Consider the following 26,526-nt stretch of genomic DNA (forward strand, 5'->3'; position numbering starts at 1 on the left):
GTACACTGCAGGAACAGTGGGAAGACACGCCTTAGAAGCATTACTTAGCTATTTTTAGCCAGTGTCTTGTAGGTAGTAAAGAGTTTCATGGTCAGAATTCCTCCAAGTTTGTCTTTTGGCTTGGATAACCACTTTTCATGAAAGCCATCAAAAAACCCATTAAGTGCAGACCTATTCATAACTCCAAATAGGCTCTGTAGAAGTATAATGAATTAAACTCTTCCCCTGCATAACTCTGTCCCACCTCTATAAGTCAGAGAGAGAAATACATATCAGTTTCAATTATTCCTTCAGTTCACTTATTCACTTGCTTCTGTAGCATCAAAAATTGCTAAAAGCATTTCAAAGAAATGTCAAGGGTTGTATCAAGGCCCACCTAGAAAAGTACAGTGACATGAATGTTCCTTCAATTCCATGTTTAAGCCACAAAATGAAGTGGCTGGCTTCCTAACAACTGATTCTGGAATGCATCCAAGTAATTTCAAACAGCAAAAAATTTATACAGAAAATTAAGTGTGGAATATGCAAGTGCAGTTTGGAAATCAGAGGACTGATTGGCTACATTAGCTATCAGACATACACAGGTAATGTCAGTTTATTCCTGAAACGAACAGGTCTTTTTCTTGTCTAACAGCCGTGTGGCACAAGCAATCTAGTAAGACGACAAAATGAAAGAATTTTGTTTTGCCTTATTAACAAATTCCTTTTCCAAAATAAAGTTTTATCAAATATTAGTTGATAAAAACAAAATAAAATTTTATCAAATATTAGTTGATTATAGGACATAAAAGCTAAGTTGTGAAATAAAATACAACGTTTAGAGTTCACCGTAAAGTTATACATACAAAGAAGTTGATCCCTCCACATGTAAATTATAAGAAAAAGATTATGATGCTTTTTTGGGAATTGCTCCCCAAAGACCTCATTTATCTTAGAAATCAGATGACAGGATTTAAAAAGAACACCTACCTCATTAAACACTTACTTTCAATGAAAACATCAGCATAACTGAGTGTTTTGCAATGAAACTTCCTTTAAAACCATCTCCCAGAGTTTGCATTCCTGACTTGGAAGTACTTCACACCTCACATTTCACCCATCCCCACACTAGCCAGGTAAGCAGAATCATAATCAACTTCTGAACTGTCAACAGAGCCACTCCTGACCCTTGGCTGGCAACCACGCCTGGGCAGCCTGAGCACGTGTCGGTGACTGTACAGGAGAACACATGCACAGGACACAGTCACAGCTCCTACCAGCCTGGTGGCTGCTACAGCACCCTTTGGAAAGTAAAGTCAGTACCCCAAGTATCAGAGATGACAGGGGTGCCAACCCTGATACATTCAATAACCTAACAGCTTCAGAAATAAAATTTCAATTTGGCTAAGGGGTAGCACTGCAATTTTATCCTGCCTGCTCACTCGTGAAGAGAAAAACTGCTTGTGTCAGAGTTCAGGCTGCAAGAATAAGGTGTGCAAGCTGTCATTTCCTGTTAAGCAGCATTTGGTGCTTTCTAAAAAAGACAATGTTATGTAGCATATTACAGTATTAGTAGGAAGCTTCTGGAGCAGGTCTTGACTGCAATTTTTCCCTTTTCAGCAAGGAAATGCTAAAACACTTACTGTTTTAAGTTTACAATTTATATTCCTTTTATATGCAGAAATAAAAGGAAAATGGGCAACAGTGAGCTCTTACAAAATGTTTTCATAAGCTGATAGCTAAGCATTAAATAAAAGCATCACTAAAAAGAAAAAGAAATTTATAAACCTATACTACTCTGTTAGGATGTAATAATCCCTCTGCACACCCAGGCAAAAGACAAAGATTATATAAACACCTGCTTCAAAAAAAAAAAAAACCTTCAGTCAGTAATTAAAGTTCTTCCTTTAACTATGACAAAATCCTCAGAGATAAGATTTGTTTGCCAGACAGGCTTATCATGTAGCCTGTTTGCCATAAACAAGAATGAACCTTTCTCTAACAGAGACATTATCTAGCAATTGCATTAATCAGCTTTCCTTTACTTTTTCCCCCAAACATAACTGAAGAAATCCTTAAATAAACATTCCAAAACTGTACAAGCTCTGTGCAGTCCCCAATGACTCCAGAGATGTGCTTTCTCATACATAACAAAGATGGTAAATGAACTCCCATAACCCCTCCAACAAGAGCCTAAATTTGATAAAAGATGCAGAGAAACCAGAGATGGAAGCTTCTTTATCCAAGAGCCATAGAGTCAGAGTCTTTAAGGTTGGAAAAGACATTTTAAAGTTCCACCATTAACCACACAGGGCCAAGTACCTCATCTACCTGTACTTTAATACTTCCAGGGATGATGATTCAGCACTTCAGGCAGTGGAGCTGGGCAGCCTGTTCCAATGCCTGACTAACTTTTCAGTGAAGAAATCTTCCCCAATATCTATTCTATACCTTTCCGGGCACAATTTGAGGCTACTTCCTCCTGTCCTGGCACTGGCTGCCTGGGAGAAAGGGCCAATCTTCACCTGGCTACCTCCTTTCAAAGAACTGCAGAGTGATAAGAGCTCCCCTGAGCATCCTCCTCTCCACACTAAACAAGCTGCAGCTCCCTCAGCTGCTCCTCACAGGACTTGCATTCCAGACCTTCACCAGTTCTGCTGCCCTCTCTAGACTCACTCCAGCACCTCAGTGTCCTTCTTGCAGTGAGGGGCCCAGAACTGGACACAGGATTTGAGGTGCAGCCCCACCAGTGCTAAGCAAAGAGGCACAATCCCTGCCCTGCTCCTGCTGGCCACACTGCTGCTGACAGGGGCCAGGATCCTGATAGGGGCCAGGATGCCACAGGCCTCCTTGGGCACACCCTGGCTCACGTTCAGCTGCTGCCAACCAGCACCTCCAGGTCCTCTTCCATCAGGCAACTTTTCAAGCACTCTGCCCCCAGCTTGTAGCACTGCAGGGCATTGTTGTGACCCAAGGGCAGGACCAAGCTCTTGGCCTTATTGATTCTCATACAACTGACCTCAGCCCATGGACAGAGTCTGTTGAGATTCCTCTGTGGAGCCTTTCTGCCTCCTTCCAGCAAATCAGCAGCCCCACCCAACTTGGTATCATCTGTAAACTGACTGAGGGTGCACTCAAGACACTCATCCAGATCATTGATAGAGATATTAAACAGGACTGGACCAAAGACTGAGCCCTGGGGAACCCCACGAGTGACCAGATGGATGTGACTCCATTCACCACTCTCTGGGCCTGGCCACCCAGTCAGTTTATACTGAGCAAAAAGTACATCTGCTCAAGCAGTCATGAGCAGGCAAAGTGAAGTGCCAAATTTCAGCCTCTAGACAGTAAAAATATCCTGAAATCATCTATAATGACAGCCAGATTGTTTCATGTACCAATCCTCTCTGCTATATTCGTTTGTGTGGGGATGGAGTTTATTTTCTTCATAGAAAGCCCCACGTGATGTATTCTGAATCTGAGACCAAATCAGTGTCAATAGCCCACCAATGTTTTAGCTATTGCTGAGCAGTGCTTACATTATAACATTGAGGCCCTTTTCTGCTCCTCAGACTGTCCTGCCAGTGAGGAGGCTGGGGGTGAGCAAGGGGCCAGAAGGGGACACAGCTGAGACATCTGATCCCATTTGACCAAAGGGACATGGCATATAACACTGTGCTCAGCAGTAAAAACTGGAGTAAGAAGGAGAAAGACATTTGGAGTGAGTAACTACATAACTATTACGTGTGATGGAACTGCTTTCCTGGAGAAGGCTGAACACCCATCTGCTGATGCTAAGTAGTGAATTAATTCCTTATTTTGCCTCGCTTGTGGGCACGGCTTTTGCTTTTCCTGTCTTTATATCAACCCATGAGTTTTCTCAATCTTACTCTCCTGAGTCTCTCTGCCATCCCACCAGCATCCACATCCACAAAATCCACATCCACTGCAGACATTCATCTACATTCCTCCTCTACATACTGTCTCACTTCCTCTTCAGGTTATACAGAACTGATCAAGTAGATTTTTAGGTTGCACCATTCATTGGTCTTACCTACAGAGAGCTCATTGGCCCACCCTCAAACACTAATATACCACAGTTCTCAGGCACAGGAACAGCGTACCTCGCAAATGCATCTCTGGTCTGACCCCCGAGTTTACTGTAACAATATTGTCAATCTTCAGAGCAGAACTTCCAGTGGAGCTCAGGGTACTAAATTAACAGAACACCAGGGAAAAGAATAGGCTGAAGAGGACAAGCAGAATTACACCTTTTCTCCACTTGAAGCTCCAGTGTCATAGACACAAACCCTTCCCACAAATGCCCAGGACCTGCATGTCAGGGTAGCTACACCCCAATACTGCACTCTGCCCAAGTCTCAGCAAATGGATCACAGCTTGGAGTGCTTCAATACCCCTCCCTGAATCTAGGTTTGAGCCAGTCCACACAACTGAAGGTATCTATGCTCTGCGAGGTGTATCTTTTAAAAAGCATGTGTTAACTTCTGTATTTCCTCAGTCAGTGAACAAAGGAACTGTAATCTAGGCATAAATGGACTTCCTGAGGTCACTTAGATTAACTTCATATTGCAATCAGATCTAATTAGATCATGCTGCTTAGGGCTTTGTTCAGCTGTTTTGAACAACTCTAAGGCGTATTTCACCAACTCTTTGAGGAAAAACTCAGTCCAGTATTTGAAAATTTTGTAGTTTTAAACCACAAAGTAACTTATTTATATCCAATTCAAATGCATCATGCCACACATTCAAGGCTTAAATGTGCTTTGCATTTTTCTAAGGTCATCTTCTTGCTTCCTGTAATTATGTGGGACTCCTGCGTGATGATAATAAATTAAATATAATTCAAACTAACACAGTTAAACATTCCAGCATGACAGACAATCATCAATACTCAGACATCATTATATCAGCTACATGTGACTGAGAAAGGAAAGAACAAATTTGCTTTTAAGTAGTGCTCCTCACAGCTGATTTAACTAGATTTGTGTTTCAAAACTTTGAGAGAAAGTTGGAAGGGTTTTTTTGTGCAAGTTATTTTTCCAAAGTGATCTTCTGTATTTTGTGTAGCTGTACAGTATTTTTCCTCAAAATATCATTTTCTTCAGATACCAGAAGAGAAATGGAATACAATACCAAAGCAGTAGCTGCATTCAGTCTGGAATACAGACTTGTGAGTATGAGTTCAAAGCAGGATTAAGGTTGCTTGAGAAGTTATCAATTCTCCAAATGTGCTCTCAAAACTTTGCAAGCCTCTCAGGCATGAGATCTTGGATCTGTTGTATTTTTCAAATTCTCACTTAAGACCAAACACTTGACAGAATTCTTTTGTTCCATAAACATATTTCTGGAGTAACCTTTTTAAAGCAGGGACTCCGTGAACACCCAGAAAGCTCCACAGAAATCTCAGTGAAAAAGACAAGTATCAAGGGGTATTTAGCATCCATCACTTCTTTCAGAAGTTGCTTGCTCTATGCTGCAGAACACCTAGAAAATGGAACCAAGGCTTCACAGTCTTTATTAATGAGAATGACAGTCACTTTGTACTTAGAACACACAAGAAACCCTCAGCAGCTGTACTGCGTAAACCTTGTCTGGTCATCATGTACCCACCAAAGAGGAGAAAATAAGATAAAAACCCCCATGGGGCAAGATAAAGGCAGTTTAATAAAGAAAAGCAAAGACCATATGGAGAAGCAAGAGGAAAAAGATTTATTCTCCTATCAGCAGGTGATATTCACTTCCTAGGAAGTGAGGTCTCAGTAAACAGTTGGTCGCTCTGGAAGACAAACACCCTAACAACAAAACCTCCTCATTCCCCTGTTTGCTCTTAGCTTTTACTTTGTCACTTGTTAGAGTCCATCCCATAGGTTTGTTTGGGTCAGCTGTCCTGGCTACGTCCCCTGGCAAACTTTCACCCACCTGCAGCCCAGTGGCCTCTGGGAGAGGCTGAAGAGACAGCCTTGATGCTGCACTTGCACGGCTCAGCACCAGCTGAAACACTGGTGTGACATCAACACCCCTCTAGAGCTACAAAGCACAGCACCACGAGTGCTGCTATGGAAAATTACCCCCCTCTCAGCCAACCCCAGTACAGCAGCTCAAAGCATCTAAGGTTGAGGATAACCCAGGTATCACTTGGCAATGAGAACAAAGACCAAAAAGCCTGCACTCAGTGTCTTACTGACATGCCTCTTTGGTTTCACCCCTACTGAAGTGCTCAAGCACACTTCCTCTAAAGATCTAAAGGGTGCACATAAAGTGTGGCATTTGCCATGTTTAAAGGGATATTTCTGTCATTCTACAGATCACAGGCAACTGAACAAATACCCCATATATACACACCTTAATGGGATAATCAGTCCCTATATTATCAAAGCATCATTGCTTATCAATACATTGGTTGCTTCTATAACTTGTCACGAATGACAAATTTAAACCCAAATGCCTTCAGCACACATTGCCAGGAGCTTATTTCAAATGATCATTCATTCCAGATTGTCCATCATTGCCATGTTTTGAATCCACCCACAAGTTCAGCTGCATTCAAAAATACCGGGTTACACGATGAATCACTTCCATTGTCTTTTGCACAATTTCTTATAGGACTACTACTGCCTTTAATCCTACCAATGAAGTCCTGTACTATGAAACTTTATTAATTTCCATTCAAAGGACTTCAGTAAAAATGCATTAGATTCTTGTATAGCAATCAATAGCTGAATGTGGAATATTGCATTCCTTTTCTCATCCATACAAGAGAGAAAGTTACCTACTCCATTTTTTTCCTTCTTTTTTAAACAAAAAATCATAGCCTGACACAGCTTTTAGAGAAAGAACTGCTCCTTCACCAAGCCACACCTGCAAAGTCAGTTGCTTGGCAACATTGCCTCCAGCTATTACACATGGCTGTCCACAGCTCCAGTATGGCAAGCAATGAGCTACAGTCTCTACCTCTTTTTTTCTCCATCTTCTACCAGAAACAAACACCTTTCCTGAAGAGAGGAAAGGGGAATTGACAGTTTAAGGCTACTGAGACAGGCAGAACACAAAAATCACACAGATAAGCTTCCCCCATAAAACCTGTCATGAACTTCCTAAGCTACAACATCAGCACTCTATATCCACATCTACCACAGACCTGCAGCACAAGGATGTTCTCTGTTCCTCCAAGTTCCTCCTCCTCTGCAGATCATCACCTCAGAGCAGAAAAGCATCTGGCTTCTCTGCTCAGAGGAAGACAAATCTCATCAGTATTTTGGATAAGCAGGAAACAAGGCAGGAACTCAGGTTCTCTTGATTGGGTTGTTTCATAGCACTGGGCAGGAGTTCTTTGAGGATATGTACTCAGACATACAAGTTCATCATGTAATAGAAAGCAAAAAGTGATCAAGACAAGACAGTAGAAGATAAGCAGGAGTTAGCAGTACATCATATAATCAGAGTCTACTGTAAACAAAGATGAATATATATAGCTATCCATTCAAATTTTAAATTTGCCAAGTTATCACTACGACAATAAAGCAGTTTTGTTTGAATGGATTTTTGTGAAGCCATTCAAGAGAAGAATGTTAAGGGAACTAATGTTACTCAAGCTCTCAAACATTAATCAAGAGGCCAGAATGGAAGAAAAAGAGGAATCTGTAGTATCTTTTGTAGATCTGTAAAATATTTTTTGCCCCAGTCTTCCAGAGGAAATCTCTGTTAGTCATAACATGGAGTTCAAACCAACAGTTTTAAGACCCAGGGAATTTCTGACACAGGGGACACTAGCTCTAAGCAACTTTCTACCAGCTCTACAGAGCAGTTAAAGTTGTGAAGTTATTCTTCTGGTTAGACTTAAACATTTCAGCCAAACACAATATATGAGTAACCCTTTTACCACAGCATCTAGATTTGCTTTAAATGGCTAGATTTGGTCCTTTTTGTCTCTGGATGCACAAACCACAGGAAGGTTTCTGTATTTCTTGAAAACTCAAAGCTCTACTACCGTCTGTACTTACTACTGTTTAATCACTTTCTCATAAAGGACTTCAACTTTAAACAAAGAATCTGCTTTGAATTGACCTAGACTGATATGTGCCCACTGGGGAGAAAGAGGAAAAAAATTACAGGGTATCTGCAGTGGGATTCCATATCAGCTTGAAAGTGATACAACAATTGAAACGGATCTGAAGTAGCAGACACTGGAAGGGACCCTAGAAGATCAGCTAGTCCAAGCCCTGGTGCTCAGAGAACACAGCAGGTTGCTTAGGGCTGTTCCCAGTCAGATTTTTGGGGCTTCCACATTGCATGCTCCACAGCTTCTCCAGGTAACCTGATCCTATTAAGCCTTTCCTGGAGTAAAAAACAAAACCAGAAACACACACACACACACACAAAAAACCAAAAGAAAAAACAAAAAACCCCACCCCAAACCAAAACAAAACCCAAACAATACAAAAAAACCCACCCAAACCAAAACAAAAACACAAAAACAAACAAAACAACAACAACAAAACCTTCTTATCTTTCAGCGGAACTTCCTGTATTTTCATTTGCATTCATTGCCTTTTGGTCCTATCACTAGATATCCCAGACAAGTCTGCCTCCATCATCTTTACTTTCTGTCACCAGGTATTTATTATACACATGCACAAGAACCCCCCAGCAGTCTTCTCTCCTCCAGGTTAAACAATCTCAGTGCTCTCAGCCTCTACTGGACTGTAAGGCACACTGACCTTCCCCTTCATGTCACTTTGCCAGACTTGCTTCAGTCTGTCCCTGTTTCTTTCTGGAGCCCAGGATGGGACAGCACTACAGATGCAGCCTCACCAGTGCTGAGGAAAGGATCTCCTGCCCCCACATACTGACCACTCTCTTCTGGAAATTCAGTCCAAGATGTCTTTGTGGCAAGGATGCATTACTGATTCATGACCAAGTTTTGATCCACAGCATCCCTTCTGCACTGCCAACATCCCCTCCCTAGGGACAGAGTTTTGCATTCCCCTTTGTTGAACTTCATAACATTCCTGTTGGCTCATTTCTTCCACGTGTTCACTTGCCTGCTCCCGAGTAGCAGCACATCCATCTGGTTTATCAACCACTCCTCCCAGCTTTGCATCCCATCAGGTTTGCCAAGGGAGGGGTCTATCCCGTCACACAGGTTATTAATGAAGATAATTAAACAGTGCTGGCCTCAATAACAATCCCTGAGCTACACCAAAAGGGACTGGCCTCCCATTGACCTTTAGGATGTTGATCACCACCCTGAGCCTGGCATTTTAGCCTCCAAGCTATTTTCAATCCACCTCTGTGGATTGAAATCCACCTCCACTGTGTCTTTATCCAGAAAGCATTTCACCAACTTACCAAAGAAGAAGTTACAAGACAGTTTCCAAAGCCCCATGAAAGGTCAAGGTAAGAAAACACTCATTGTTCTCATCCACCAAGCTGGTCATCTTGCTTCGTTCAGTATGGACAGCTGTTATCAGGTTGGTCACACATTACAGCCCCTTGATTAATCCATACCAAATATTGCCCATCATTTTCTTCATGTGTTTTCAGAATTATTTGGTCTGTCACTTTTCCAGGAAGGCAAAGCTGACTGGCTTGTGGTTCCCTAGCCATTCCTTCTTGGCCTCTTCAGAGACAGTAAGGACATTTACTTGAGTTCAGCCCCCAAAACCCACCCCCCAGTCACCATGACCTTAGCTAATGATAGTCACCACAAAATTACCTTGGCCACCCCGTCTTGCTCCTGGCTGCATCCTATTAGAGCCCACAGACCTGTGTACAGGGATCCCCAAACCTGATCCTTCTCTACTAACTGAGAGTACACTTCCTTGCCCAGAATTGCTGAAAACAAGTCTAACTAGTAAAGAACAAAGTGAAGAAGACATTGAATGTCTCAGTTGTTTCCACATCCCTTATGAGCAGTTCCCCTCCCCATTCAGCAGCAGGCCTACATTTTCTCCATTCTTTTTTCTGCCAATTATCTGTAAACGCCTCCCTTGCTGCCATTCACATGTACCTTGTAAGATTAAACTCCACATGAACACTGGCTTTCTGACCTAGACACATTTGCATGCCTGGATGATGTCTCCAGGCTCTCCCTGGGTCAACGTGTTTCTGCTTTCACCTGTTATATGCTTCCATTTTGTGTCTGAACTTTTTCAGAAGCTCCTCATTTGTTCAAGCAGGACCCCTTGTACCTTTGTACCGTCTCCTATTCATTGCAATATGCCACACCAGAGTTTAAAGAAGTAGTCAACCAGCTTTCCTGGCTCTCTCTGCTCAGAACCATCTTCCAAACAATTCTTCCAAGAACATCCTTGAATAGAAGAAAATCTTCCTTTCTGAAGATTATGGCTGTAATCCTACTCTTTGCTTTGCTGTCTCCAATTCAGATCCTGAACTCTTCTACCTCATGACCACTGCAGCCAAGACTACTCCTAACCTTTACATCCTCAACCTGTCACTGCTTGTTTGCAAGCACTTGCATTGAGATATGGGCATCAATGCATGCCAGAAGCTTCCTTGACTACTTACTCCCTGCTGTGCTTTCTCCCTAGAAAATAATAAGGGTGGTCCAAGCACCCTATTAGCAAGAAAGCCTGTGAACATTAGGCTTGAGTTGTCTGAGGAAATCCTCATTACTACTCCTGACCCATAAGCTCTCAACTGGCTCTCCCATCTCCAGGTAAAGCTACAGGCAGCCCCACTGCTCTCACAGCAACTCCCCTTCACCACCATCCCAGCCTGCCCTTCCTAAGCTCCTGTACTTACCCACTGCAGTCCTCCAGCTGTGAGCTATCCCACTCAACAATGCCAATAAAAATCATAGCTCAGTCCTAACTCATTTTACTCTGCCATAATATCTGAAAACAACTTGCTGACAGTACAGTGAAGACAGATTTAACCAGTCATGTGTTCATCAGCCTAACTCTTCAGAACCACCACAACAAGAAAATAAAGAGATCACTGAACAGCTTTGCCTGTTCACAAGGCAAAGTCATTATGTCTAGTAGAATTTAGCTGTGGCCACAAGAGACACTGTGAAGCACCAGAGTTCTTAAAGTAAAGCTGAATCATGCTCAAATGAACCTTATGAAGCCAGTCCAAGACAATGTGACACCTGAGCTAAATCACCTGCTGACTATTCCCTGAGTAATGTGTGATAATTGACTCTCTTAAATCCTACAGGACGCATTAAAGAGGGACATGATACAGACTACAGCACAGTTGCTCTTTCTTCTTTCTAGCATTCAGACCAAAGATGGAACAAAGCATCATTCCATTCTGCAAAAGGAAATTGAGGAACAAAGCAAAGACCAAGTGTACAAACAGCATCCAGCAGGAGCACATCACTGAAGGGTGGCAGAACTGCAGCTTCAGGACCACAGAAAACACACACCTGTAGCGCTGACCAAAAGAACTGGGGTGTTTTGCACTTTAAAAAGGCAAGAGCATGGTCTCATCAATAGCAATAATCACTTTTCAGGAACTGTCCCATCCTTATGGTCCACACAACAGAAACAGCTTGGACTGCCAATAACTTCTGATCATAGGGCAGCAAACTAAGCACGTAAGGATTTCTGCATCTGCATAATACATCTCAGAGAATCTAAAGATTTGCAACATAATAAAAAATAAAAAAAGAAGTCTCACAAATATTTCTATTAGTAGTCACAGAAATAATTAGGTTGAAAGGGATCTCTGGAGGTGACCTAGTCTGACCTATTGTCAAAGCAATGTTAAGTTCAAAGTTGTTTTGGGTCTCACACAGTCAGGTTAATTTAAGTCCTGAAGAATAGATTGCATCCACTTTGGGAAAAAAGCCTTCAAGTTTGCAAACAATCCAGTTCTATTACAAGCTAAACGTATTTCTTGTGACTTATTTGAAAATATTTTTCTGCACTGTAAGAGTCAGGAGATGGAAACAACATCCTTCCTTACAGAGGCCACTAGTGTCACCCAACACTGCAACACCCCATTCAGAAATCCTAAGCTAAGGCTGCCATACTTTTTTCCCACTAAATGAGATGTCTTAAGGGCTCTTTTCTTGGGGGAGACAATTATTCTTCTCAGGGCTGCAACAGCAACTAATTCCTAAGCTTCAGTCTCATCCAACCAGTGTCAGCAACAGGTAAGAGCACACGGAATGAGGACATTGAGGTAGTTTTGTTTTGTAGCAGGAAATTACAAAAAAATCCTGGTTGTCCAGTCCCAAGAGAGATTAAAGTTGTTCTGGTCCCTAAGGGTCTCTGAAGGCACTGTCTTTGACAAAAAGGCCAGAAAACTAGCAGCTAAGTACCAGATTATCACTGGGACTTCTAGTGATACAGTTCCTTACTATTATTAGAGCTCAAGATATATAATTTCATTTGCTAAGCTTAAGTAAGAACAACCCTGAATCAAAATGCTTTGCCTTTATTATTCCTTAAGGAAGGATATTGCAAAGCCTCACTGGAGAGCGAGAGGCCTCCAGTTGTATCTGTCAATTCATATTCCAGTCTGTTACACTCACATGATCTTTCCCAAGCTTATCTTACAGAAGCAACGTGAACCCTGCAACAGAAACACACAAAGAAACACCAGCAATTTCTTGACCCGAGTGACCTGCAATGTGATATTTGCAACAACTGGTACAGAATATCCATAGAACACAATCAACTAGCAGTAAACTAGTACTTTGTGTTTGAACCTCAATATAGGACTAGAAGTTGCACCAGAGATGATGTGTGGAGCTGACCTCCAGCATAATCCATCTGTGTTCTATTCCCCTAGTGTACTCTCAGGGGTTTCTCCACCTGAGGAGGAAGACAGGAAAGATTTTCACCTGAGGAAGTACAGCAGCCAGTGCCTTGCCCTAGTGTGAGCTCTGTCAATGAGCTGTCACAAAGCTTTCTTACACTGACAGTGAGGCAAAAGCTGATGCCTTGCACAGGCTGAGGGCAGTGAGCTGTAAGAGTTATCCATCTGCTTGAGAAAGAAGTACACTATCTATTAAAGTATACAGGCAAGATTAAGACACTTAAAAGACCAGACATCAAACAAGTAAACAGCAAGGCAGCTTCACAAAAGTGATCATACACAAATATTTAAGTTGGTCTCCCAGCCATAGAAGAGATCATATGCAAGACTTGAATGTCTACAGAAAGGAATCTGAACAGCTGTAAACATATCTGGGATACTCCAGATTTCCTTCCATAGCTAGTTTGCCCACTTACTTAAATTATATTTCTTTTCTCCCCCACTGCTAAGAGGCACCATGCTTGAGATTGGTTAGTTGTTAGGGAAGCTAAAGTTAAGTTCTAGCTACACAAACGTAAGTACCACAATCCTTCCTTTTGAGTCTCTCTCCACACTCCCAAGGGCCTGTACCTGCCACTCTTCAGACAGAAGGCCAAGTCTTCAATCACATACAGATATTCAGTGACTATATAGTACAACTATAAATACTGAAAAGTATTCTCATTAATATTATAACTAAAGTAAACCAATTTTAATCTGGTTGAACAAGCAACAGTGTCAATGTGCTTCTTTGTACTGTGATTTTGGTAACAGATCATTTAAACAGGCTTCAAGCACCATCAGGCATGAAGTAAGCAAACATTAAAAAAAAAAAAAAAAAAACCAAAAAAAACCCCCAGAACACTTCCTCTGATACAGAAATTTATTCACCTTTTCTGAAGGCCCAAAACATCTACAGTTGTTTACACTAAGGTCTGGAAGTTTCCAATTATGTTATTTTAACTTGATTACAGTTTTAAAAAAATCTAAAGCAGTTGACAGCTCAGGTAATTGCTTTCTTGACAGGGAGATGAATTTGCAGACTTCAGTAGTCAATCCATTGGTCTTAAAGACAACATCCAAATACAAGCACAGCAGACAGAAAAGGTATGTCAGAGAACATTCACATTGTTTTTTCTTAGAAGGGGACAAGATATTCAGCAGAATCAAAGGACTGTCCATCTAAGCAAGCAAGCCTGCAAACTGAAGGCCATCAGTCTTGGTCTAGTGCAACTGCCTCTGTAAATGGGGAGCATAAGACTGATTACTGTTCCTAATCGTGTTTGAAACTAATCTCTTTTTGTGCTTCATCACACACTTCAACTTCTAAGTACTTGATTCAGTATTTAATATCAGCATCCTAACAACACTAGCCTTGCTGTCAAGCAGTAAGAACACAAGTCTGGAAGACTTCTAGCATGTTATAAGCAGTTACTAACTACACAGAAATGGCAAATTATAGCCCCTATAGTCAAAGAGTCCCCAGCTGATGTTAACAGTTTGAGGTTTTTTTATTTTGGCTTCATCTGTCAGATTTCTAAGAGGTGTTATTGCTTAAGGGATTCAAATATCAGGATTGAAACAACAATTTAAAAAATGCATTACCTCCCCTCTACAATGAAAAGTAAGAAAAATTCAAATGCTTTACAATAGCTTTCAGCATAGTCTGCATACCTGATACAGCTTCTCCTACATCCTTCCAATTCCTGCCAGCTTTACTTAGTTATACAAACAAAAGGATCACAAAGGAATTTCAGTTGCCTCTCTTTGAAAACTTCAGGGTGGCCTAATCTACTGTCAACATACCCTACTATTTCCTACAAGTATCAGAAACAGTAGTGTAACTCCTTCCTAGTAACATAACACTGGGAAGACACCAGCTCCTTATGCAGACAGCTGTTCAGATAGGGATGTAAAGAACAGACAGTACACAGACAAGAACTGCCTTGTCAAATGTCATCCCAGCCTCCTCACTCTTTCAAACATCTCAGTGATTGCAAAGACAGTTCCAGAACCTTTAATTTTCAGGCTTCTTCCCCACAGAAGTATCATCTCATCTTTCTGACAGCTGCAAGATTTACAATTTGAAGGTGACATATGGCAACACCGTATGGCCTTACAACAGGTAGTTTCCAACACATTTTAGCAGCAACAGTCAGATTCACAGCAGCTATTTGAACAGGCAAAAGTCAAATACAGAATAAAAATCACTTCTAGAAACTGTTGCCAGGGTCAGCAATCCTAATTATTACTAATACTACTCTGGCAGATGTGTTCTCAGCTGTATTCTTCACCTTACAAAGCCATCCAATGTATCTGCATATCTTACACTTGAAGAAGCAGACCACAAATCAAAGGATAGGTTTGTTCTTGATACAAGACCACTGCTAATGACAGAAAGATTATTTTGAGGATGACCAAGAAACAGCTTTTTCTAAGTCTTACACAGAGCAAGCATATAATAAATACTGGAAAGGTGCATCCTTCAAACTTCTTTGCTGGCAATGCATGTGGCAGTCCTAAATGTGGGCAAGGAAAGCTAACTCAGTAACGTAGGAGTGACAGGATGGTAGTGAGATCCTGTATCACTTGTTTGATGCAAGAAGTAAAAGCCAGCATTATATTGATATGAAAGAAGCCTTATTGATATGAAGTCTTATTGATATGAAGTCTTATTGATATGAAGGAAGAGTTCAACAGTAGCATTACAGTAGATGCAATGAAAGTAATGAGTGGCAAATATGCTAATAGGACCACATATACATTGTTTAGGGTCAAAAAGATATTTGTAAGATTTTAAATTATGTCTAGCTTAAGAATTCCCACAGCCTCAAAGAATAGCAGCTAGATATACAAGTATAATCTGCAAGATTTCCACAACCTTTGGATATGACTATCTGAAAAGAAGCCCAGGGTAAATATAATACTTCAGGTTTAAGAGATACTATAATATCTAGGGTGGGAGAAAGGAATTAGTTTCAGTTAAGTGCCCATGCTGAACTAACAGCTATCTGAAAGACCATACTGAAACGATGTTTTTAAGTATGACAGAATAAGATCCAAGACAACTGCAACTCAGTTAAAACAACTGGAGTTAATCATGAAGATGTTACCCCACAATTATGTGAACACAAAAAGAAACAAAACACAGAACTTGGAACCTCCTACTGAGCAACAGAAGGGAGAAGGACAGACAAAGGAGCAAAGTTCACACAAGAGAGGAAAGTAACAGAAACTAAAGTGGACAACATTGCAAAGAAAAAAAAAGAACACATTACATTAAAAAAACTAAAGACATGCCAAACTAGGACTGACACAAGAGAAATCCTTAACATTTTGTCGTGTTAATTTCTGAGAATCCAGGATCAAGAGGCTCCCCAGTGGAACTGACCATAGGAAACTCCAGACTAATAACAAACACGACTAGAGATGAAAGGGATGCTGTTAGTGTTGCAAGAGGTGAAGGAGATCTCACAGGCTGGGGAATGCCAGACAGCTGGCAGGCTCTGGCTAGCTAACAGAGCCACGTTAATAGCTGCTGCCTCAGACAGCTCTGCATTCCAGGACTAGCAAAACTACAGCTTTGCCAGACAGCAGCAAGTCATGAGCACTCATACACCATGGATTAAACATGAAATACATGTTAGGAAAAAACAGCTGGCTGCAGCCTTTAAGCAGAGTTCAACAGTGGCACTGCATGCTCATGATAAGCTTGATTTTCAACTTAACAACTGATAATGCTTCCTTTTTTTCTGAGCTGTCTTCTGGAGGTATATGGAAATCCAGACTTGAGGGTATAGTGGAAGCATCTCAACATTGTTCACACAACCCTCCTTCCCACAAGGAAGCTTCCTAAACTTCAAGTAAGAAATCCCCACAAACTGTGTATAGATGGCCACATCTCGGTCAAGTGCCTTTAGAGGAACTGCAACTAAAGCAAGTTTATCATTCCACACTCTTCCTTCCAACTATTAAAAAACCCCAAACATACACAGTACAGGCAAAGTCAGAGAGCACTACAAAGCTAATATGATACAGGATTTAAAATCAAAATTGCTACAACAGGATGAAGCAAATACAAGTTAAACTTGGAGGGAAGAACAGAATAAATAAAAAAGGAACGGCCAAACCACAAGTCCCTCACATTGCATCATCCAGTATTTTCATGTCACCTTTCCTGGAGACAGGGTGAAGGCAAGCCATGCTTCTGGTATACAGAGACAGCAAAAGAGAAGTTCAACAAAAGAGAAAAGCAAGAAGCTTTCAAAAGTGCCATCAGATTTTAGTAGGTACCTAAGTAAAACAGTCTACTAGAAATTTGAAAACTGAATGAACATGTACTAGCAGAAGACAGCCTGGTCAAGATATTGGTAGGTCCTCCAGAACCTGAGCAGGAAAAAGAAAACCAAATTCAAGATACACCAAAGCTTGATCTTACAAAAGAAAGCACCAAAGAAAAGAACAGTGAATAAAACCACTCATTAACACAAATACAAGGAGAAGGAAGCTGAAAGTGTCAGCACTGCTGAACTGAAAGGGCAAGAGATACCGAGGGTTACAGAGATGTGCAAACATTTTAACTAAGCAAGAGTTAGAAAGAGAAAACTTGGAAGATGGGACAAGTAATTTGAGAATTCTGGACTCCCATCTTTAGCAACACAGCCCTCAGGCCGATGCTACAGAACAACTTACATGTGGAATTCCATCAGCAAGCAACACCAAGCAGTATTCAGCATGAAAATAAAAGTGCCAATAATAGATAAAATATACAAATGTGCTTTTCCCACTGGTTACAAAGAGTCATTTACATGGTAACCAGCTGTCAGGGGGCTAGAGGAGCTCTGTTAGGAAATGGTTAGGCAGAGTTATTTACAAAATATAAAGATCCATTATATTTGGTGCAATCCATATCATGTACTTCTAAGAGTTTATATTAAGACAATACAGTCTTCTCTGTGATTGTGCATGGCATGACTTGCGTGGACAGTGAAATCCAGTAGCACACATAGATGGGAAGAGAATTTACAAACACAGCACCATTTCTGGTTGCTCAAACGAAGCTCACTCACACTTCACCTCCACTTTATGTGAAGAAGGACTGAACAAGGCAGCTCTGGCATTAATCATACACTGTGAACTCCCAATTGTTATTCGGGAAGCATTAGACTTAATAATTTACTGTGCAGCCACCTTACCTAGAACAAGATCATAATACATTGACTCTAGATGAAAGAGGTATGTGCTACAAATTTCCATTTGAAAGCCACAGAATTCAAGGTAAATACAAACGCAAATATATGTCTACTTTTGTGCAGGAAAAAAAAATTAAAGCACTGTAAGATTTGCCAGTGACACAATCTTTAAAATTCCATTCATCGCCAAAGCCACGTCTGCGACACATTTAACCAGACTGAGACATCCAGATTCACAGAGCCCGGCATTCTGACTGAGTCAGCAAAGCAGGGTATATTGTTTTGGACACCCGACATTCAGCTCATCTGGCACCTACCCCTGGCATCGGCCAGTCCCTTCCCGAAGGCCACGGCCCGCTCCAGATCGATACCTGGCAGCGCAGGAAGCGGCCGCGGCCGTGAAACTTCAGGAAAGGACTGGGCCAGTCATTGCATAAAGCCCGGCTGGGGGCTCCTCGCTGGAGGACAAGGCGGCTCCAGCCCAGCCCAGGGAACAGCAGAGCGCGGCTCACACGGAAAGGTCAGGCTGTCTGTCTGTCTGCCTGCCCCGCCGCAGCCCCTGAGCCCGACCCCGCTGCCGCCGCCCCCGGGCCCGCTGTCGGGAGGTGCCGCCCGCCGGTCCCACTGCCCCTGCGGACGTGGCGCGGCCCCGAGCCGGGCCCCGCGGCCGCCCCGAGCCGGGACCCGCCGGGGCAGCGCCGCGCCCGGGCCGGGCCCCGCGCCCCCCGCACCTTTGGCCTCGCAGTCGGCGCAGTACTTGTTGTCCTCCTCCCGCAGCAGCTTGGCCAGGATGGCCTGGTGCTGCTCGTTCTGCTTCTGCGCCTTCTCCCGGCAGGAGCGGGTGGCCATGGCGGGGCTGGAGCGGGGCTGGAGCGGGGCCGGGAACGCTCCTGCCCTGGCGCGGCCACGGGAACCGGCGGCCGCGAGCGCCGACTTCCTCAACCGGAACTACTTGCGGACGCGGACGCCTCCGCCTCCCTCCCCGCCCGCTACCGGGATGGCGCGCGCGCGCACACACGCCCACCCTGGCCACCACAGTCCCTTATTCCGGGGGTGACAAATAGTCCGCCGCGTCCCCGAGGCCGCGCCGCGATGTCGCCCCTCCGCGGCGCTTCACAAGGAGCAAACCACGCCGTCCTGGCTTTGTAAGGGCACGGAACGGTGCCCGGGCATGACGGGTCAGCCGAGCACAGCAGATGATGTGTCCATCCGCCGGCGTGTGACCCCGCCCCCCAGGTGGTGCCCGGGGCAAGGGCGGGGCCCGGAGCGAGCCGCCGCACCTGAGCGCGCGCCGCCCCGCCCCGCCCCGCCCCGCCCCGGCCGTGAGGGTGCGGGTGTGCCGGAGCTCCCGGGTGTCCTGGAGCCCGGGAGGGGTGTGGGTGTGCCGGAGCTCCCGGGTGTCCTGGAGCCCGGGAGGGGTGTGGGTGTCTTCGAGCCCCCGGGTGTCTTGGAGCCCGGGAGGGGTGCGGGTGGTCCGGAGCCCGCGGCTCTCCCGTTGTGTGAGCGCCCTGGAACGCACAGCCCAGCGATCGCGCACCCCTGCCCGTGTGTTACCGACCCAGCGGTGGCAAGTACCCCCAGACACGGCCAAGGGATCTGCAGGTCCCTGAGATCGGGCCCCCTGTGTCCTTGGGACATTGTCTCTTTCTCCAGGCCGCTGCTGGGGGAGGGAAAAAAAGCTCTTAGAGCGTTGTCATTGAATGGACGCTGCCATAGCCGGAACTCGTCCTGTGAACTTTCTCCAAGAGTACGTGTTTCTGTCTGAAATAAAGCTTTACATGCAGCAGAGACCTCACAATGAGGAAACCGGTGCTTTTCCTTTCTTCTGTTGGTGGTGAGATGCTCTGGGGAAGTCAGAGTTGGATCCAAAGCACCTGTAAAAAAGCACAGCCCGGGCTGATTTCCTGGGACCAAGAGTGCACCTCTACACTTTGCCCCTCAAAGTGCCATGTCTCTGCTGTCCCCTTCCTCCATTTTGTATCAGGTCCCTTTGCTGCTGCTGAGTACTCTCTTACAGAGTCTGTTCACCAGTAACATCCTTTTTGTCAGATCATTTCTAGCTTGCTGCATTTTTTTGCCTCTAATCCAACCCTTCTGGAAAGAGCTGAAGCCTATATATAGCCTATAAAATGCTTATGTGAGGCAGATGGAAATTCAGGTCTTTTCGCTCTCAGCCACTAAATTACTGAATCATTCTCTGTATCTTCCTTTTTCTCAGAGACAACAGTGAATTAAATACCCCCTAAGTGTGGAAGAGTTGCAACAGAAAAAAATGAAAATACTAGACATTAAGTTAATTACTAGTTAAACCAGCACCTAATATGGGAAATTGTGTTTAGATCTCCCTTAAATAGAGAGTTAAGGTCTGCCTGAACACTGGGAGTCTCCTGGCCAGTGAGTTACTGGGTATGAGGTTGCAAAGTGAGGATATGGTATAAATACATAATTCCAATAGAGGGTTTAACATCCTGCTCAGAGCAGGCATTAAGGGTTAAAACCAGAAATATAGAATGGCACAGCAAAGTTGAGCTCCAGCTGCCTTGGTGCCAAAATACAATGACATGCTCCAGCGGAAGGTGTGTAACAGAAATGTTACTGTATCCTGATATTTGCCATCAGCCTTTGCCTGGAGACTTGAAGTTGTTGATTATTGAAGCACATTAAACATGACATTAAGCAGGACTGACTTCTTCTAGCTGAATACTTTATCTACAAGCATGTAAGTGTTTTCTAGCCCAAAGTGGGCTACTTACTCAATTTTTTTACTGCCTTTTTTTTTTTTACAGAAAACCAGATTCAGCTAGAAAGGGAAATTCTACTCCTCGCTGTTATCCCAGGACTCTGAGAACCAGGGTGCTTGTCAGAAAGGCAAGAGCTGTGGGCAGAGAGAGAAAAGGACATGAACTTGCTTCTCATGTGCTAGATAAGCAGCAGCATTGCCATTTTAGAAGAAAATAGTAGTTGCTTTTCTATGTGACGGACTTGACCTGTAGGTTACATAGTCTGAATCTCTCTGCCATATTGCCAGAAGGTGTCAAATGGCTTTAAGCAATTGGTTTAATGTGCATCAGTTTCTCCGATTCTAAAACAAATACAGTGATGCTTCCCATGTAAAGTGACTATTGATCCAGTTGCTGTGCTTGGAAAAACCTACACAACTGTGCAGACTGTCTTCTTTAGAATGTGCTTTTTCCCTTAGTGCCTTAGAACTAGATGATTTATCTTGACTGATGTGAGATATCATCTTCTGACTGTTGAGCATGATGATCTGCTTCTTATGTTCAGCTCTGAAAATTATCCTTCTAAGTACTTCTGCTTCTGTAATGTAGTAGAAATATGAAATCACCTGTTTCACCATGGGGTGAGATGAATAGGTTATTAATATTTTAATAGATAGTGCTTTGAAAACAGTATGCTGTAAATACATCATTAGGTGTTTCCCTCAGAGCACAAATGAATTGAAGGAGAGCAAAAATGTATCCCTTCTGTGCCTTTGCTGCTTTTTATAGATCCTAAAGAGTAGCAGAATGCTGGAGATGTGAAGTTATTGCCAAAAGCATTTTTCAGAGGGGGAAAAAAGGAAGAAAATATGTTTTTCAGGATATAGTATGATTTATGGAATGAATTCAGGTCTGCCCACACCATGCCATGACATGTAGTGCAGAGAAGCCAGAGACGTTGCTCCTTCAAAAGAAGATACCCAGTTGTCATGCTGAGCCTGTCAGCTTGGTGCCCTTTGCTTCACCTCTCATTAAGCCCTGTAGTGCACAACCTATGCAATCCAGTTTTGGAACTGTTTAAAGTACATGCCTTGTGTTCCAAGACCTTTATCTTCAGAATTGAGTGAGTTTCATGAGGCTAACTGAATTTTTCATGAAGTAACTTTAACATTGGAGTTCTGTGGTTTTCAATACTAAAGATTGTGTTGTGTTTAGTAAAAGCAGATCTACCCAGCATGAGAAAAATCTCTCCCTAATTGTCACTACTTGTCACCCTGCAGCCTATTCCACTGCTTTGCAGATACCTATTGATAGTTTGCGAACTTCATAATCTGATAGCTGAAATTCACCGAGTCTAGACACTACCTTATTCAGAAATCATCCCATAAACCAGCTTTAAATAGTATTTGCTAATCAGGACAGCATTAGCATAAATTTGACTTAATGGGAAAGAATGTATCAGGTGCAAAGTTATTAACTGGATTGAAAGCAGGTGTTAAAATAGCTGTGTTTCTCTAATGCCTCATCTTCAAATACCAAAGTCCAGAAATAAATATAAATGGGGTTCCAGTTAGAGTTGTTGAGTTGAGAATTTCTGATTCATAGGAAAGCTTGGTCTCGGGGTCGGCTGCTTGTTCTCTGCCCCCGAGGTGAGTTGGGTGGTTCAGGGAGCGACTTTAGGCTTTGAAGAATGAGATTGGACTCTCTGTTGTTCGGTCTTCAGGTTGTTTATTAAGTCTTATCTACAAAATTTTTTTTTTGGCAGACAGAGGTCTGACTAGCAAGGCAGCTATGACGCTCTCTGACCGCTCCCAAGGTTGCGTCGCCTTTTGTACTACAAATTACGTATATCATATTTACTTTTACTTTCTAATACTTATCACTCATGTTAGACAGTGCACTTCTATTTTAAACTAATTTCCAAGTGCTAACATCACAGCAGAAGATGGAGGCCAAGAAGAAGAAGGAGAAAGGCTGGACACACTTAGTTCTCTCTATCTTGCCTCTTGAACCCCCATACCAAAAAACTCAAAATCTTCTTTTCTAGCTCGTGATAATTTCACTATTATTCTACTTAAACTGTTGTGGTTTGCTGATCTTCATATAAGGTTGGTAATTTGCTCTATGGGTCATAATCAAAACCACAGGTGTCTTGGGCTCTGTGACAGGGTCTCTGAGACCCTTAGCAGGGGTCTTGGTGTCTTGGACAGCCAGAGGTGTGTCTTGGGTCCCAACAGCTTGGTGCTTCAGATATTTTCAAGCTCTTAAGAAAAAGTTTTTTATATATATATATATATATATATATACACACACACATCCATCCATCCATCCATCCATCCATCCACACACACACACACTATGTATACACTATGTATATAGCTTCCTGGAAAATGGAAATTTCAGTAATGTTTCTGAAGCTTGGCTCTTCCAAGTTGAGCCTGTCACCCTGTCTACCCCTGATGGCCAGTGGAGAGAAACACATTTGTGAAGGTTGTTTGCCATGTTCTCAGACAGGTGTCTGACTGGGGTGAGCAGAATTACCATCTGGAAGGACCTGTGTCAGAAGGAAGGGAATGACTTCCTTGATTGTTTGTGTCTCCTAACTGAGAATAAAGGGTAGAGAGGGTGACTGTCTCCTACTTGAGTGGTAGAATTCTCAGCGTTGTTTTAATTAATGAGATTTTTTCAGCAATTTATTTTGTATAGGACAATTCCTGCCCAGCTCTAGTGCTGGTATTTTAAATCAGAAAAAAAAAGGAGAAAGCCATAGTAATACCACATTACCTGAAGTAACATCTATATCAGAGACTCTACAGCTATACCAAGAGTTTCCACATATTTTTATTCTTTGTTTAAAAAGAAAAATACAGCCCTGAAAACAAATTCAATAGTATTAAAGGATTCAGTATTTTTTAACGAAAAAACCCCAACAAAACATAAAAAACCTCAGCCTTGGAGAATCAGAAAATTTAGTTTTCTAAGCCAAATTTTAAATCTACCTTGATAAACCTTTTTAATATTAATATACAAAGTACATGTATATTTGAACATGATACATTAATTTATGCCTTACAAAACATAAGCTATATAGGATAGAATATATTGATGCAATAAAAAGAATCCTTATACAATGCAAAAGTTGTTGGAGACATGACTTTTGAAACTGTAGTTGAATACACTGTGTACATAGGAGTAACAAAATCATATCTCATCATCCCCAAAATGAGTATGATGTGTTTGACAGCCTTGGAGGGTCACTACAATGGGAACTCTGATTGATAAGCACTGGGGGCTTGCCCCAGGAGTGCCATGAGTCGTGTTCTTACAGTTTGAGCCTTTACTGCCTGGCCAATGAACCAAACAGTGATAGTGTCACTCCTAAGATGGCTAAAAACTATTAAAGGACCAAGATTTATAGGTGAGGCTGCATTTTCAATGAATTCTAGTTTCTGTACAGCAACGTGACTGGAGAGATTAGATATTAGAGGCAGTAAATCTTTCCTCCAGTTTCTTGGTTCTTTCTTTACTTGTATTCAGAGACCTGGTATTAGATGAATTATTGACATTATAACATTGCAGAAAAGGCTGTCTAATTTCTATAGCTGCTGAACATTTGAAATACACAGAAACAGAAAACTTGTGATGTGACTGCAATTCTGAAAATTAAGACAAAAATTCTAATGCTTCACCAACAGTCTCGTTTTCTTGAGAATTACTAGTAAATCTGAATTTTAATTGTAAATAAATTAGTGCCTGAGGGGAAGCTGCAAATTAAATAGAAGGATGACTAAATACATTTCAATGACCTTTGCTGTCAGTCATAATTGTATAAACTCAGGAGGAAAACCCCCATACTGTAAAGCTAATATGCTCTATTATGTTGTGAACTAGTGCATGTATTAGGCCACTATATTCTCATGTGAATTATAATGCAGGATAGTGTAGGTGTAGAATATAAGGACATGTAAGCTCCATATGGTTCCAGTGGAAGCATGGAAGTGATCTTTAAAATGAAATGCTTTGCACTTTCCAAGCTCATGGTGTATTTTCAGTTATTTAAGGCTGTTTGCATGTTTCGGTCGGAGTCTTCTCATTTCGATTCATCTCATTTTTAGACTGGGTTTTCTGAACAGAGACACTGTTAGATGGAACTTTGTGAGTCATGCATTTGGCTCAGTTGGGCTTTGAGGATAAGAATACCAGCCTTAGGTATCAACAGTCATTAATATCTAGCCAAGATGAAGAGCAACCAACAAATGTAAAATCAGTTGCAAAATCATAAATTTGAAACACTAGGGAAAAATATGAAAAGAAAATACAAAGAGGGGGAAGTGAACTTCATTGTTATTACTGTTTCATGTCCTACTGTGCAAAAGGTAGTCTTTGAAGCTTAAAAATGTTTTGTTGATGGGTAAATGACTAGATAGACACTAAAGCTAGGACAGTTTTTGATCTTCACAAATCTTAATTTTAGCTCTTCAACAATAGGAACTGTGATTCATTTTTTCCCTCCAATGAAGTCAGGAACTTGCAGAGAGTGTGGGTTAAGGACTAACTGATGAATTGCAAGCTTCAGACTGTTGCAGACAAAATAGAATCTAGATATATATAGCATTTGAGATTATTTTTTTACTCTATAACATTATGCTTTTCCTTCTCTTTTCTTCAGTACTCTTTAAATACTAGTGTGAAAGAATTTGTGTTTATCTTGTCACTGCCCTTTATGATAAGGAGTAATTAATAATTGTGTGCTATATCTTACCTGTTTGGAGGTCTGCAGCAAATTCCCTGCAAATTCTACCTATTTTTGTCTTAGAATCATCCTCAGAAAAGTGGAAAAGTTGAAGACAAACATTTCAAATACTTTTTCTCCTTTGAGATAATTTCACACTGAGGGAGACTGAGGGGGTAAAGTAATAACAAATCATACTGGCTTCTGAGTGTCTCTGCAGTCCAGACATGCTTAAGGAGAATAATTTCTACTTCAAAAGCTGATATATTTAGTGATCAGTGAGTCTTTTATCAAGAAAAGAATGTCCATAGCACTCATAAGCTGAGCTTATATCTGCAGGAAAATGTTTTCCTCAGCTACTGGATACTCAAGAAATGAGAAAAGTGATCTGCTGTACAAAAGAAAGAAAAAAAAGCTCTTCCTTCAGTCCCTCTGTGATCTATCACTTGAGGAAAAACATATTTGGATGTGTTCCCAGGGCAGTAGCTACATCTGGCAGATAAAAAGATAAAAATATCTCCTGTGTTTCTGCCTCTAGAAGCATGAAGTCCATGATGGTTGATGTGATGTTTTCCTTGGATTTTGGACAAAACTTGCAGTTATACTGCACAGGAAGGGTGATGTCAGGAGAATGTGAGCTCTGACTCCAAGAATTTGCCGCTCTCAAAGAGTTGCATGGCCCTGCACAGCATGTGCAGGAGAACAGGAAATCTCTGGACAGGCATCTGACTGGGACTTCCCCCAGCTGACTAGTTTGCTTCAACTTTTTCTCCTGGCTTTAGGCTGACTCTGGAATTCTCTCCAGATCAGATCAAGTTTTCACAGAATAGCAAATATTTTGTGGAAAATCCCTCATAACTGCATTGCTTTTTAGAAACAGTTTTCTCTCCATACAAAATCCATCTGACCCTTTGCCCCTTCCCTTCCCTTCCCTTCCCTTCCCTTCCCTTCCCTTCCCTTCCCTTCCTTCCCTTCCTTCCCTTCCCTTCCCTTCCCTTCCCTTCCCTTCCCTTCCCTTCCCTTCCCTTCCCTTCCCTTCCCTTCCCTTCCCTTCCCTTCCCTTCCCTTCCCTTCCCTTCCCTTCCCTCTATGTTTGTCTTTACTGACACAG

At 42.2% G+C, this 26,526-nt stretch overlaps 1 protein-coding gene across 3 annotated transcripts in view; it reads right to left on the bottom strand.

The window, feature by feature from the left end:
* SMAP1 (small ArfGAP 1) overlaps nucleotides 1-18,917 on the bottom strand; it is a 91,011-nt gene extending 72,094 nt beyond the window's left edge. For all 3 annotated transcript variants that reach the window (XM_030946577.1, XM_030946579.1, XM_030946578.1), the window contains exon 1: nucleotides 18,695-18,917. In XM_030946577.1, coding sequence (XP_030802437.1) covers nucleotides 18,695-18,812 — 118 coding nt within the window. In that variant the 5' untranslated portion in view covers nucleotides 18,813-18,917. The remainder of the gene's footprint in view (nucleotides 1-18,694) is intronic.
* Between the last annotated feature and the right edge of the window lie 7,609 nt (nucleotides 18,918-26,526).

The sequence above is a fragment of the Camarhynchus parvulus genome, chromosome 3, assembly GCF_901933205.1.
Source record: "Camarhynchus parvulus chromosome 3, STF_HiC, whole genome shotgun sequence".
NCBI lineage: Eukaryota > Metazoa > Chordata > Aves > Passeriformes > Thraupidae > Camarhynchus > Camarhynchus parvulus.